This window comes from Triplophysa rosa, linkage group LG14 (assembly GCF_024868665.1).
Source record: "Triplophysa rosa linkage group LG14, Trosa_1v2, whole genome shotgun sequence".
In the NCBI taxonomy this organism is placed as follows: Eukaryota; Metazoa; Chordata; class Actinopteri; order Cypriniformes; family Nemacheilidae; genus Triplophysa; species Triplophysa rosa.
Genome location: NC_079903.1, coordinates 1,579,019 through 1,595,163, shown reverse-complemented (window position 1 = coordinate 1,595,163; position 16,145 = coordinate 1,579,019). Strand labels below are relative to the sequence as shown.

At 44.4% G+C, this 16,145-nt stretch overlaps 2 protein-coding genes across 2 annotated transcripts in view; both read left to right on the top strand.

Moving 5' to 3' along the window:
* The window catches only part of LOC130565168 (voltage-dependent calcium channel subunit alpha-2/delta-3-like), a 49,121-nt gene extending 40,261 nt beyond the window's left edge, over positions 1 to 8,860 (top strand). The window contains exons 18-19 of the mRNA XM_057351751.1: positions 8,562 to 8,623; positions 8,705 to 8,860. Coding sequence (XP_057207734.1) covers positions 8,562 to 8,623; positions 8,705 to 8,791 — 149 coding nt within the window. The 3' untranslated portion in view covers positions 8,792 to 8,860. The remainder of the gene's footprint in view (positions 1 to 8,561; positions 8,624 to 8,704) is intronic.
* Positions 8,861 to 10,942: 2,082 nt separating this feature from the next.
* On the top strand, positions 10,943 to 13,812 carry LOC130565301 (complement factor B-like). Its single transcript, XM_057351929.1, has 3 exons — positions 10,943 to 11,736; positions 11,807 to 11,856; positions 13,566 to 13,812. The coding sequence occupies exons 1-3, from the start codon at positions 11,688 to 11,690 to the stop codon at positions 13,731 to 13,733; spliced, it is 267 nt and encodes an 88-aa protein (XP_057207912.1). The 5' UTR covers positions 10,943 to 11,687; the 3' UTR covers positions 13,734 to 13,812.
* Positions 13,813 to 16,145: the final 2,333 nt, after the last annotated feature.

The following is a 16,145-nucleotide window of genomic DNA, read 5'->3' as shown; positions in this document are numbered from 1 at the left end:
CTAATGTTGCTCGCATCCAAAGTGTTTTCTATCGTCGTTAAACTCTTACTATCCTCAGATAAAGATTGGATGCGAGACTCTAATTCTAAGATCTTCTCTGTCAGCCTAACTATTTCCCTGCATTTATCGCATATAAAGCCCTCGCAGCTGACAGAGAAGGCTAAGCTAAACATATGACATGAGGTGCAAGTAACAATAATAGGAATAGAAGCCATAACTCACCGGATTTGAAGTGCAATTCCAACTTACCAAGGTTGCTCGATGGATCGTAGTATACTCGCTTAAAAAGAGAAACAGTTAGCACACAAGACAAACCAGAGGCAAGATGATATTCCACAGTGTGAACAGCAAGCAAGCTAACACGCTATTGCTATGCTAACGGCGTTAAGTTAACTATCACTTTTGGTTTAGACTCTTCCAAGTAAATAACAGGAACAGGGTTATTGAGATATCAGGATAAGTTAGCAACGACAATAATAATTAACGATAATAAAATACACTAAAATTAGAGCGAAGTGGTAAGCGCACTGATACAAACAAGCTGCCGGCAGCGATGCAGGAAACAGGAAGCAGGATAATACTGCCAGAGAGCAGAATAAAAAAGTGCGTTTTGCAATGCAACAGAGCTCGTTTGTGCAAATCCCTCTTTAATTAATAAATTAAAAGAAATAAACATTTGAAATATATCAGTCTGTGTGTAATGAATGAATATAATATACAAGTTTCACTTTTTGAATGGAATTAGTGAAATAAATCGTTTTGATGATATTCTAATTATATGACCAGCACCTGTATAGTTGGAGGAAGGGATTCCTTCAGGCTATTTATATGGAGAAGGGGATTCCTTCTAAGCTAAACATTCTTTGTCTGACCTGCTATACCTTATTTGGTCATTCTGTGAACCCCTGGACATATGAAACCTTCCAGATGTCTTTTGGTACCGTATATAATGTTGTGATGGCAGACAAGGATAACTCAAGTGCGGGGTAAATCAAAGTTTATTGAGAACAACAAACAGCAACAGTTCAAACTCATGCACCACTGAATATTCTGCATGCGGCGGGGATTACGCATCCGCCGCAGAGATAGAGTCCAATGCAAAGAGTCTTAAAGCATCCACAGGAGAGAGATACTAGAGATCTAGGAAACTCACAGCGTGAGAGATACTTTCGATCCCTGAGAAGGGTGCAGTTCCGAGTCCGTAGAGACGGTGCCTGGTGGATGAGTCGAGTGCAGTCCGGGACGCCAACGAGGACTAAAGAGGGGATTACAAGGAGGGGTGACGAGAACAGGGCAGCAGGAAAACACTCAGTGAGGTAAGTAGTATATCTCGAGACGTGGTAACTATGACAAGGCAAGGCAAGGTTGAAGCTATTAGTCTAGACTCACTAGATCTAAGTCAGTCTGTACTGGCAATAAACATGCAACGGTCAGACACAGGACGAGAGAAAGAGAGGGGTAATACAGAGATACCTACTGAGTGGGAATGGGCCGCAGGTGTGGGATAATAACGGGAATGAGCAAAACTAAAGGGGGGAATGAGCTACAGGTGCGAGAGTGATGAGTAGATGAATCACCGATGAGGGGAAAGCCCTAACGGGGAATCATGAGGGCGGGGCAAATGACGCAGACACCGAGCACGTGGCGAACCATCAAACAACGGAGCTCACGTGCTCGACAAAAAACAAAACACAACCCCCCCCCGTTCCAGATAACACCTAGACAAGACCGGGATCATGACATAATGTATCCTCTGACACATTACAGCTGCACTCAGTGACGTTTGAGTAATAGTTATGAATAATAAATATTTATGAATAGTTTCTAAAATAAATGAGTTCAAAAGCTTGATGCCTCTTGTTTTTGTGCTCCCAGATCTGCAGAAGAATTCTCTCACAACATCCAACCTATTTATGATTTGATTTTAAGGGTGATCCAAAACACAGAAAGAAACTTAGTGTTCGAAAGGAACCTGAAGTTCCCTTTCTGTCGGTCTTTCAATGTTGTGTTGAACCGACAGATGGGGGTTTGTCTTGAGAACCTATCATCTTCTGACTATTTTGAAAAGGCCAATGAAATTGGCGAATGAAATTTGCATGCCGGACTCCTCGCCGGATATCCGGGTATAAAAGGAAGACGGCGTGCTCATTCATTCACCTTTTGTTCTTCAGAGCCTTCGATATTATGATCTTTACTCTGATCTACACTGATCTTCGAATACTGCTGGATTCGTACGACGTGGTGCAGCGGACTGTCCCTTCCTGCAGCGACTTCCCCTGGGCGTCTCGGCAGTTCCGGAGGTGTTCGAGTTTTTTCCTTTTTTTGTCTAAAAGAGCAAATTTCTCCAGCGCGACATGTCCCGCTGTTCTCGTGGGTGCAACACACTCATTGAGGAGGGGGACGGACACGATGTCTGCCTCAGGTGTTTGGGTCTCCGGCACGCTGAGGCAGCCTTTGTGGATACGTCATGCCTGCACTGCGGGTGAATGGCGATCCAGATGTTGCGGTCACGGGTAGCTGTGTTCTTTATGGAAGCAGCCACCACCTCGTCAGCTTCCCGTCCTAGGACAGCAGCGGCTACGGCCCTGCCATCTGCGACGGTGAGTGGCGGGGGTGATATAGGGATCTCCGTGAGCGTCAAGCCATCAGCCACAGGCTCGCGGACCGCTCACGCCCTGTCTTGATCGTCTGACCGTCCCCCAGGAGACGGTCCTACCCCGTCTTGTTCCTCTGCCTCGGAAGTACGTGACGACGATGAGATGTCGCTTGCAGCATAGAAGTCCACCTACTGGCATCCGATCCTGACGATTCCTCGGAGCTCCCTCTCTCGGGGGGTCGAGCCCAGGAAGAGGCGGACATCGAGATGTCAACCATGCTTTCCCGGACTGCCGCGAGCATTGGGCTGCAGTGCACCGCACCATCTCTCCCCCAACACTCACGGCTGGATACGTGGTACCCCGGTCCCGTTTTTCCCGGAAGTGCATGAGGAGCTTAGTAAGACGTGGAACGCCCCCTTCTCGGCTCGTTTCCATCAGACTAGCTCTGTCGCCCTAACTTCCCTCGAAGGTGGTGCAGCCAGGGGCTATGTCGACATCCCCCAGGTGGAGCGGGCCGTCACAGTACACCTGTGCCCACAGACGGCCGCCACCTGGAGGGGTCGGCCTAGACTCCCGTCCAAGGCATGTAAGTTTTCGGCATCCCTGGTGTCGAGGGCTTACGCGGCCACGGGCCAGGCTGCCTCCTCCCTCCACGCCATGGCCATCCTGCAGGTCCACCAGGCCAAGGCGTTGAAGGAGTTCCACGAGGGGAGGACCGACCCAGGGTTAATGCAGGAACTCCGCACCGCCACCCATCTCACCCTACGGGTGACTAAGGTGACCGCGCGGGCCCTGGATCAGGCGATGGTCACTATGGTGGTCCAGGAGAGACACCTCTGGCTTAACCTTGCGCAGATGCGTGACGCTGAGAAAGTTTGCTTCTCCCAGCAGTTCTCAACAGTGAAGAAGCAGACGGAGGCCATTAAACACATCCTGCCCCTCCGCGACTCGGCCGCCTTCCGGCCTTCGAGATCCCGTGCGGCGTCGTCTTCCCAGCAGCCCCAGCCCTCCTCGTTCGCCGGCTCCAGTGCCCCCTAGGCAGGCGGCCTCCCGGAAGAAGACGTCGAGGAAGAGACCACCGCCCCGTCAGCAGCCGCCGCGGAAGCAGAAGCGGCCTTGACGGGAGGACCCCCTGCTTACAACCAGGTGTGTTACACTGGGAGTACAGAGACAATATTATAATGTAACCACATTTCTGTGGACTAGACTTGTGATGACCTGCTGTCTATTCTGATCAAAAGTTGAGGAACAGTACAGCTCTCAAATAAAGACGGTGATGTTTGTTTGAAAGACTACATGTAGTGACACCAGGGTATTTTAGTGCTGTTTTTCTATCTGCTGATATAGAGAGATTCATCTCTTCACCATCAGCGGCGGCAGTCAGACCCTTCTGTCTGGACGAACCAGTTTGTTTTGATTAAAACACTCCCTTATTCTGTAACGGCCTGGAAAACATGTTTTTGTTTTTTATTGAATTCTTTTTAGAGAGCACATTTCTGTCTTCCAACATCCACTAAAATATGCAGCACTAAGTGGATTTAAAGTGAACGTCGTTTGCTCAAGATGGGCTTGGTGCTCAGGATAAAGGGCTGCAAAGCATTTATAAAGTTCTCCTTCCTAACCACTAAAATGTGTTTCATTGATCTTCAGGGATCGATGTAACACTTCATGAAGATGTGATAGAATGAAATATTGCGCTCTGCAATCCCTCAGCAGGAATTTGTATCCATGCAAAAGGTGCCACAGACCATGGCAATAGATGCTCTCAGAAATGAGAAAGTTTGCACAATACTTCATGCCTGACGATCGTGATGATGGGCAATCCACCTGATGACAACTACAGCCACAACCTACAGTCATCCAGACCAGCATAATATTAGACAGACCTAAATATCTCTTTCTATACACACTAGTTCTTTCCTCTTTTCACTTACCAGCCCAGCTAAATGTTTCAGTCGAATCTTACAGTTTACAGTAATTATTCTCTCTGTAGGTGCAGCAATGCTGTTTTAACATGCCAGAGGAGAACTGGCTCTCACCGCTGAGTCTGGTCTCTCCCAAGGTTTTTTCTCCACTCTTACATATACATCTATAGTGGAGTTTTGGTTCCTTGCCACCGTTGCCACTGGCTCACTCACTGGAAGACTGCTGATTTTGTTAAATCCACAAATATAAATGACTTGCGCTTAACAACGTACATGCGTGTTAGCATACTTTAACAAATATATTCTTTCTGCACGTTTTGGTATTCTTGCCAATTGTTCTGGTGTATTGCAATTTTAGTTTCCCAGCATTAACATAACAATATTTAAAATAATAATATACCTAAATTAAATATACTTCGATTGAGTAATTGATGGTCTCTGACAATACAAATTTATTTCAAGTTTCATCAGTCGGCATTGCATAGAGACAAACTTGCAATAAAACCATATGCTCTCTTTAATTTTTCCCTTTTTAAATATGATGTATGTAAAGCTGCTTTCTCAATTGTTGGACTTTTAAGGCAGTCCTGCATGCTCAAAAATTTGAAAGAGACTTTTCTCCAAGTTATATAGAAGTTTTATTATCAGATGTAAAAAGGAGTAACAAAGCTTTGGGTTGTCAGACGATCTCCTCACTCCACCACAAGCCAACAACCCAGAACATACACTTTCACACTTATTTATTCAGTATTTTACGCCGCTCCCTTCTTCTGATTCCGCCCTCTCCTCTGGGTGGTATCATTCTCAACAGCCAATCCTCGCNGCACAGACTAAATTGAACTGGCTGTCAGCTTTACCCAATTGCTCTCATGTCCATCCGTTCTTCTGTTAACAGGATCTCAGGCTTTACACCTTTTGAATTGCTTACAGGTCGTCAATTTCCAGGTCCCAGTACGGCGTTGAGAGAAGACACCATGCAACCATTGTCACATACTGTGTATTTTGATAAACTAACAGCTCTGATTCGAACCTTTTCCCATCAGGTGACTCCTGTACCAGCGCAACCCGAGGAACTGCCATCACCAGTCACAACAGACTGGGTTAGGATCAGAAAATTCCGCAGAAAGTGGAATGAACCACGGTGATCTCAACCTATACGTGTGACAGCTCGCACCTCACATTGTGTGCAACTCCAAGGCAAAGGAGACACTTGGTTCCATTTAACATCCTGTGTAGCTTGTGACCCCCCTTCTAGGTCTCTTGCTGACACTGGTTTGGACCTGAGGACTCAGGTCCAAGAGAGGGAGGATACACAGAGTGCGAACGGTAACACAGACACTGAAATTGCTATTGAACAACACCAACAGCTCCAAATTATACACAAAACAGGTGACATTTTCACAAGCCCACACACAGAACCATTAGCTCACTGTGTAAGTGCTGACTGTGCATACGGGGCAGGTATTGCAAAACAGTTCAAGGAGAAATTTGGAGTGGAAAAAGTAAGGTGTCAAAATAAAAAACCGGGTGAGTGTGCAGTAACCCGGGAGAGAGACAGGACTGTGTTTCACCTAATAACCAAAGAACAGTGCACTGATTTACCAACGTATGACTGTTTCACAGAAAGCCTAAAACATATGAGAGATTGGTGTGTGGCTCATAGAGTAAGAAGTGTCTCAGTGCCCCGGCTGGGGTGCGGTCTAGATAAGCTAGATTTCAAGAAAGTGCAAAAGATTCTGAGTGAAGTGTTCACGGACGTGGACATACAAATAACCATTTATTCCTTATAATTAAGTTTTCATTATTGTGTGATTTTGAGTGTTTTTCAATGTTTTTCAATTTTCAGGTTTAAAAGTGTATTTTTAAGAGTGTTTTCTTACAGGTTTTAAGGTATTAAGTTTTAAGAAGTGTTGATTTTGTAAAGACAACAAGAGTATTACTAGAGAGGGTGAATACAACAGCAACAAGATGAAATTGTGGGAAAATTGGAAATTATTGGGGATGTTAGGACAGCTATTGAAAAGAAAGAATCTCCACCCCCTTACAGTATGCCTTTGTTATCAAGTGATTTTGCAGAAGATGAAGGAGAACATGATGTGTGACCTCTTCAAGAGGTCAAGAGAGTGAATTGTGGGAATATTTTTTAGATAAAAGTATGATTTAAATATCAATATAATCAATAAGTGTTTTCTTTCATTTGTTTCATTAAGCTGTGTGTTTTGGTCATGTGCTTTCTATTTCACTCAGTGGAAAGTTACTGGGGCAAACAAAGAAAACAGAGAAAGTTGGGGGTTGGAGTCGTAAATTATCTAGATAAACACACACACATATAAAGAGTCACAAAGAAAAATAAATGTTATGAATCAATCCACTGCATATGTTCTAAGTATAATCATGAGTTGTGATGTGTTTTAATGAATCATAGGATTAAGAAAACAACGCTACATAATTAAAAGCATTAGATGATTGAGTGTTTTCTTTTTACTAAAAGAATGTTAAGAATGTTGGTATGTTGTCCGGCCACAAGAAACTGTCTCTAGGAAACACTCCCCAAAAGAAACTGTCTCTAGAGAACATTCCTCAAAACTAGCGACTGACCACAGGGTGGCAACGAACATATTGCACCGGATGTTGTTTTGCAGGAACAAGTGAACAAAGGAATGGAGTCAGAAGAGAGTCGTGGAATATGGCTGATGAAAGCAACCCCGGAGGGGGAATTTATTAACACACGTGTCAAAACAGATCAAAGTGAGAGTTGGGGTGCTCTTAGTGCGGTCGTCAGCCAGGTCGTGCTCGTGGTTCCCGGTGATGTCTCAGTTGCTTGTGTCCGAATCTGTGAGCAAAGAAAGATAACGTTAGTCTCTCTGTGGAGTGCAAGCTCCACGAGTGTGAGGCGTGTGTGGTTTATATGCCCGGCTGCTAATCGGTCCCAGGTGTGCGCGATTAGCTGCCGGGCCGTTCCCCTGGCGACGCTGATCCAGGATCTGTACCCCCGTCACACTAGACTATGGTGAACTCACATTGCACTTATTAAACGTTAAATTGATGAAAATATTTAAGACAATATTTTAAGACACATTTAAGTAAATCAAATATCTTTAATAAATAAATTTCATGTACGCCATATGCAAAAGTATGTGCAATAGCACAAATAAATGTAATAAAGCAAACAAACAACTGAAATTAAGATGTTGAGGTTGGTCTAACTGTGGTTATCAGGTACAGAAATTAATCAAATGTAAAATAACACTGTATAGTCTTGACTGTATTAAACTAAGTTATAGAGTGTTTTTTGTCTTTGTCCTTTGTTGTTTGATGAACAGAGAACTGTCTGACATGCTGAATATCTCAAACAGTCTGTGAGAAGATAATTGAGTTCTCATGTGTGTCTTCTTGAAAATATTGAAATAGTCACACTGCAAAAACTGACATTCTTACTAAGCATTTTTGTCTTGTTTGTGTCTCGATTGCATCTCTGGCTGAGCATGAAAGAGAGAGTACACGAGCCCTAGCTGAATTAGAAGTTTTGATTGGATAAAAGCGTCTGCTAAATGACTAAATGATTGGTTTTTCAACCGAGTCAGAGTACGTTTACAAGATGAAAAACAGAAACGTTTTTCCTTAGCGTTTTTGAAAACTTTCAACTACACGGGAGTGTTTTTTGCTAGTTTCAGCCCCACGCGGTTTGAAAAAGCAAATGCATTTGTGCCCATTTGTGCGCCCATGAGCGTGCTGGTCTGAAAACGAGGTGTGTTCAGGCGCATTGTTGGCGCGTTGCTATTTTGAGGCAACTGAAATAGACTGCACCACTGACCGACTGGAACCTGCTCTAAAGTCAACGCCGCAGAGCGTTTAAAGTGCGCGTTAGAAATATGCACCCATAGAGCACATATATTCTGCTTATTACACACAGATTAACGCGCAGCAGCACACAAACATGCCAAATATTAACATACCTAAAAGAAATGTGTTAATAACAAACAAACAGGACACACGTGTACAGATCTACAGCCTGTGGTTGTGTTTTACTGTGTTGCAGCTGTGGGAATTCAGATGAAAATGGAGTTCTTTCAGAGGAAGTTCTGGACTGCCAGCAGACAGGTTCATACACACATCATCATCATGTGAAATGTAGATTTTGTGTTCTTCATGTATGTTTACAGTGTTGTTGTTATGTTGCAGTGTGCCGCTCTGGATGGCAAGTGTTCCATCAGCTGTGATCATGATGTGAGTGTTGTATCAGTATATTTGCTTTACACCAGGAATTAACCAGACACAAACAATGTCAATTATAAAGTAAGCCAATCAGAACAGAGTTTCCCATTATGATTTTAGACCAGATTTCCCGTCAGGTCTGGAGAAATGCCCCAAATCTTTGGAAAATCTGTGCTCGTTCATGCAGTGTGTGTCTACAAAAACATGGTGGCGTGAGATATTTGGCATGCTAAATAGAGTTTGGTTCCAAAATGAGATAACTCATTTTTCAAAAATCACGTTCCCTTTCTGTCGGTCTCTCGACGTTGTGTTGAGCCGACAGAGGGGGTTCGTCCTTGAGAGCCAATCGCTTCCAACTGCTTAGAAAAGGCCAATGAAATTGGCGAATGAAATTTGCATGCCGGACTCCGCCCCCGGATATCCGGGTATAAAAGGGAGACGGCGTGCCTCATTCATTCACCTTTTGTTCTTCGGAGCCTTCGCTCATGAATTGCAGACCTTTGCTACTACTTAGCAACACAGACTGCCGGTTCTATGATGTGGTGCAGTGGACTGTCCATTCCTGCGGCGACTTCCCCTGGGCGTCTCGGCGGTTCCAGAAGTGTTCGAGTTTTTTCTCTAAAAGAGCAAATTTCTCCAGCGTGGCATGTCCTGCTGTTCTCGTGGGTGCAACACACTCATCGAGGAGGGGGACGGACACGAGGTCTGCTTCCAGTACGCTGGGGCAGCCCTTGTGGATACGTCCTGCCCGCACTGAAAAAAATAGTTATTTTAATATATTTAACATTTTATTTGGAAAAAATTAAAACAAATATGAGAAGTGCCCTTTTTTCCACTTGAGCCCATGCCCCTCAAAATGTGCACGTCCCTGTAAAAGACAGATACAGCTTTACGATTATTTCCGGAAAAAGAAGAGCTGCTGGAGGCAGGCAGGCAGGGGGGGGCGGAACTAACGCCTGAGCACATAACACATCATGGCATTATCCCTTCCTGTTGTTTACACTATGCACATACGCGCCGATTGCCATCAAAACACAGACATATGACTCAGTTTGACTCACTGCGTGCAGTTCATGTCCGGTATCTTTAAGCACTTGGACCACTCCATCTGTCAGTTTCAAACGATCTCCAAATCCAGCGTTATATCCACCGTTTATTTAACATTCATCACTGAAATGCTGTGAACAAACAAACACACCTCATCTTCTCTCACTATCACAAGAGTAACGAGCTGCAGCTGCAGGCCCACAGCACAGCCAATCTTGACGCAGCACAGCCAATATACAGTATAAAAAAACTTTCCGAAACAAGTTGGATTGCTGGGGGAGTGTATCAAGCACAGAAATACTACATCATACTTCCAACTCGTTTTTTTAACAAGTTGACCATGTTAAGCAGGAGAAGCCAGCACGTTTAACAGTGTAAAGAAGTAAGAATACATGACATAGCATGTCACCCCATCTTTAAGGAATCGACTACCTGTCCATTAATGTTCAACGTGTTTCACACCAAACAATACTTTCATGAACGATATAAAGATTTTACTATCATAAAAATTTACTTTATTAAGAGAAAGCAGAGGCAGGACTCACTTATGGCATTATCATAGAATTTAATAGTAGTAGCCTTTTAAATTATGGCTTTCAGGTTTCAGCAGTTATGAGAAAACTTTTATGCATATGACGCTGATGCAATTTTATGAAAAAAGGACATGAGTAATGTAAAATATTATATTTTATATTTGTTGTTAAATGAAAATAAAATGTTTCAGTAAATACATTTGAAATGTAATGACTTGTGACTGTTGCGTTGATCATGACAGTGCAATATAATAAATAAGGTAAAATAAATAAATAAAAATGTATTGTTTATAGCTTCCAGATTTCAACAAATAAATTACATTTACAATTACAGTCTTCTTCTTAGCTAAACACAAAGGGCCCTATTTTAACGATCTGATCTAAGCGCAAGGTCTAAAGCGCAGGTGCACTTAGAGCGAGTATGAATCCCCTTTTGCTAGTTTAACAATTGGGAAAATGGAGGTGCGTCAGGCGCATGGTCTAAAAGGGTTGTCCCTATTCTCTTAGTGAGTCATGGGTGTGTGTTTTGGGCAAAACATGCAGTAAACCAATCAGTATCATCTCCCATTCCCTTTAAGAGCCAGCTGTGCTCGAGTCATGGCGGATATACTATTTACACGGCGGAATTTGCAAGAGCAAAGACTGGACACGACTTTTAGCTCGTGCTAAAGCTTTAAGCGCGAGAGCAAACCATCTACAGGACAAGCCGGATTTTTATCTTTATGTCCACAATACTAATCTTTAACATTGTGATCCATTTATTTGTGTATGCGTGCTGTGCGCCCGCCTATAGAAGCATCTCCTAACGCGCTCTTTAAATAACTAAAAATATATAGCGCCTTTGACTTCAGACCAGGTTTCAGTTGGTTAATGCCGCGGTCTATTTAAGTTGACTCAAATTAGCAACGCACCAACAATGCACGTGAACACACCTCGCTTCCAGACCAGCACGCCCATGGGCGCAAAAATGGGCGCAAATGCATTTGCTATTTAAACAACGTGGCGCAGGACGTGAAAATGAAAACTGAATACTGAAACTAGCAAAAACCACTTGCGTCACGCCTGGCTCCGCACTGCGCCGAGTGTATGATAGGGCCCAAAATGTGTTGTTTTTAACACAACTTTTTTTAGGGTGTACTTCGCGTTAATTTTTCTTATTTACAGTATTGGCATTTTTGTTTTGCTTGTTTTAAACATCAGCAGACATTCTGTCCTGCCAGTAAGGTCGTATTTGTATAAACGTGTTATCCTTGAGCAGTTTAAATGTATGTTTCACTTCTGTTTTGCAGAGAGGTGAATGTATTCAGCATGCTAGATCCATCTATGCGAACAGCAGCGCCTCTCTGAGTGAAGTGATCACGGACAGATTCATGTGCACTGGAGGTTCAGAGACACACAGACATGAAATGACTTGTAAAGGTTTGTCTTTGGAAATGAAAGATTTATTCTCAAATGCAGCATGATGTGTAATGACTGTTTGTTCCTTCAGGGGACTCTGGAGGACCACTACTCTTACGCAAGAGAATGCGCTATTTCCAAGTGAGTGACATGCAGTTTGTTTTCGCATTATAAAATCTGTCCAAGAGTGCAAATCTGGAAATGAATGGATTGTAGAACTGGAATGTAGGATCCGGCAAAACAGACGCTTCTTATGATACTTATAGGGATGCTCCACCCTACTGTCATTAATTATGATAAAACACCCCCCTTTGAACGCAAAGAAAAATATAGCTGCAATCAGCAATTACAAGGCCCAAAGGGAAATATTTTGGACCTGTCAGATGATCAGATTTTAAAACCAAGTTTTAAAATAGGGAAATGCACTTAGAACACAATAAAATTGCTTATAACTTTTGACCACTAGATGGGGCTGTCACCCAATTTTTAGGAATCAGAAAAGTTTCGTGTCAATAAACAAAAGTGTTGCAAAGATACTTTCAACACGCTGTATACAAGAATCGTATGACCAATCAAAAAGCTTTTAATAACTTTTATTTAGGGATGTCTCTTGAAGCCATATACTAAATTCAGTGCAAACCAGACACTAATTTCACACTAACAGAAGCAACTTCGTGGCTTGACCCCTAAATATTCGGAAAAATGTTAGCAACTGACAGTTCTGGGAAATCATTGACTACCATAGTATAAAAAATGAACCATAGTATAAAAAATGAAAATGGTAGCCAAAGGTGCCCCAAAACTGTTTGGTTTCCTAAATTCTTCAAAATATTTTCTTTTGTGTTCAACAGAACAAAGAAATGTATTCAGGTTAACAGCAACAACTTCAGCATGAGTAAATCATGACAGAATTTTCCTTTTTGGGTGGACTAAAACAATGTAGTTTTATAGCAAGGAATGATAGGGGCCTTTTTGTCAACAGCAAACGCAGATGTCTAAAAAGTGATCAAATGTTATTTTGAACAGACCTGGTTCTAAAGCAGCTGTCTTTGCTGATGAGCCTGGGGCGGTATTCTTCTAAAGTTATTGACCAAACCCCTCCAATAATAATAAAACGGTCACCCGCAATGGTGCATTATAAGAAGTGCATTTCTGTTCAGAGGCTATAGCGCATCCAGATCAAGCATGACTAAAACAGTACCTTCTATTAATTTACACGTGGGAGTACATGATGGCTACATGACGTTTCTATCTATGGCCCACTGGCAAGCATAACCACACAATGTAGTATAGTTGACTTAAGCAGGGTACACACCAAGCCAACGGTCAGCCAACAGGCAGGTCTGAGTCTCAACCAACTTTGTTTTTCCAGTGTGTTCTGCACCATCAGCCCTTTTTCCGACCGATTCAGCATGTCGAATCCAGCAGCGGAGCTTTTCAGGGAGTCGATCATACTGACTGGCACGAGAAGAATAAAGAAAGCGACTAAGCAAGCAAACCACAAAATGAAGAGGGAACGCACAGAGCGCTCTTCTCATTTTCATTATTTGTCATTCCAATACACAAATATTTTAAACTTACCAGATGTTACAGATATTTATCAAATAACCACAAATCCATCTGTGGTGAGCAATATTTATGTGGGTTAGAGCAACTTTGGATCCAGACAGCCAATGTGAGCAGACAGAGACAGTCAGCTGTTCATTGGCTTGGTTGTACCCACTGTTATAAGTATAGAATACATAATTATGATACATTGAGTGGGGCTCTGAAGTGAAGCAGGACAAAAACACTTTATTCATAGCACAACATACTTGGCAAAGAGTGAGATTCGTGTCATTCCCCTACAGGTGGGAGTCATTAGTTGGGGAACCACGCAGATATGTGACTCCAAGACTGTTGTGAAAGATGATGACTGGCCTTCAGACGCCCGAGACTTTCACATCAGTGTGTTCTCTTTGATGCCCTGGCTCAGACAACATCTTGACAAGGATCTGGAGTTTCTGAAGGACACTTAGCAAGAGTTAAACACATTAAACAGATGAATGCATGCGTCTTTTTTGTGATAATCCCTATCAGTAAGAGTACCTTGCAAGGTAAACAGATTGTGATGTCATTAGCCATGTTTCCATCCATGGCTTTTTTTTGCAAAAGGTTTAGCGCTTCAGAATATTTAGTGATATAGCTGATGAAAATGCTATTTGTCAATAAAATTCTTCAAATGTCTAGTACACAATATTTATTGAGTTTATTTGTAGCACATCAAATCCATATTGATGCTTCAAATATTAAAAACAAAATAGTTTGGAAACAGTTTTTGTCAAGAAAAGGATTTTGTATGTGTTAAGATTAAAAGTAAATAAAGAAACTAAACTGAAACTGGAAGTGCTTCTGGACCAGTGAAAATGAACTATGGTAAAAGTGTAGTAACCATGTTTTTTTGTTGTTGTTGTTGTATTGGTGACTTTTGGCAAAACAAATCTTACTACAGAAACCATGGCTTAACTAACGTTCCCTTTCTGTCGGTCTCTCGACGTTGTGTCGAACCGACAGATGGGGTTAGTCCCTGAGTACCAATCGTTTCCGACTTCTTAGAAAAGGCCAATGAAAATTGGCTAATGAAATTTGCATGCCGGACTCCGCCCCCGGATATCCGAGTATAAAAGGGAGACGGCGTGTCTCATTCATTCACCTTTTGTTCTTCGGAGACTTCGCTCATGATCAACAGACTTCACTACAAGTAGCAACTACAAGACTGCCGGTTCTACAACGTGGTGCAGCGGACTGTCCCTTCCTGCAGCGACTTCCCCTGGGCGCCTCGGCGGTTCCAGAAGTGTTCGAGTTTTTTCTCTAAAAGAGCAAATTTCTCCAGCGTGGCATGTCCCGCTGTTCTCGTGGGTGCAACACACTCATCGAGGAGGGGGACGGACACGATGTCTGCTTCCAGTACCCTGGGGCAGATGTTGTGGATACGTCCTGCCCGCACTGCGGGCGGTTGACGATTCAGAAGCTGCGTCACGGGTGGCTGTGTTCCCACGGAACTCAGCCACCACCTCGTCTGCTTCCCGTTCAGGACTACGGCCTTGCTGCCCGTCACGGCGAGCAGCGAGGGTGATATGAGGATTACTATGAGCGCTAATCCGTCAGCCACTGGCTCGCAGACCGTTCGCACCTCGTCTTGCTCGTCTGACTGTTCCCCATGAGATGGTCCCCACCGTCTTGTTCCTCAATCACGTATCGGACACGGTACGTGATGATGAGATGTCTGTTGCAGCATCGGAGGGTGACTTACTGGCATGAGACTCCGACGATTCCTTGAAGCTCCCTCCCTCAGGGGGTCGAGCTCAGGAAGAAGCGTACGTCGAAATGTCAGCCATGATACACGGTACATCGGGCTTGAGAGCGGCACCAAGCCGCACTCGCCCCCAGTGCCGTGTTCCCCCGGAAGTGCATGAGGAACCTAGTACAACCTGGAATGCCCCCTTCGGCGCGTACACGTCAACTAGTTCCATCACCCTTTCTTCCCTCGATGGTGGGGCAGCTAGAGGATACGTCGATGTACCCCAAGGGCTCGACCTAGACTCCCGTCCAAAGCACGTAGGCTTTTCGGCATCTGAGGTGTCGAAAGCTTACTCTGCTGCGGGCCAAGCTGTCCCCTCTCTCCACGCTATGGCCATCCTGCAGGTCCATCAGGCCAATGCGCAGAGAGAGCTCCACGAGGGTAAGACCGACCCAGCGCTTATGCAGGAACTCCGCGGCGACACCGACCAAGGTGATCGCGCGGGCCCTGGGTCGGGCGATGTCCACACTTGTGGTCCAGGAGAGACACCTCTGGCTGAACCTTGCACAGATGAGTAACGCCGAGAAAGTCCGCTTTCTCGATGCCCCCATCTCGCAAAGGGGGCTGTTTGGTGATACTGTCGAGCTGCAGTTCTCGACAGTAAGGGAGCAGACAGAGGATATCAAGTATGTCCTCCCCAGCCGCGACTCGACCGCCCTCTGGCCGCCGAGATCCCAGGCACAGTCTGCTTCCCAGCAGCCCTGGTCCTCTTCGAGACATCGAAGAGGAGACCACCACCCCATCAGCAGCCGCGGCGGAAGCCAAAGCGGCCCTCATGGGAAGACCCCAGGGAGATCGAGAATACCTTCGGGCCCGACCCCAGCCATTTCATTGCTGGTGGTCGATCTGGGACGGTCCCTGCCCCGTCCCAACAGCCCACTTCTAAGAGTTTTCTCTCTCTCTGGGCGTTTATCACAGCCACTCTCACCCTCTACAAGACGGTGTTCGGCAACTCGACCTTGCGTCACGGCGAGACCCAATGTTGAGGATAATCAGCAGCCTATGCACTCTCAATCGACGGTGCGTTGTGCCACATCATCGTCTGGGTATTATCACAGCCGCTCTCACCCTCTACATGACGGTGTTCGGC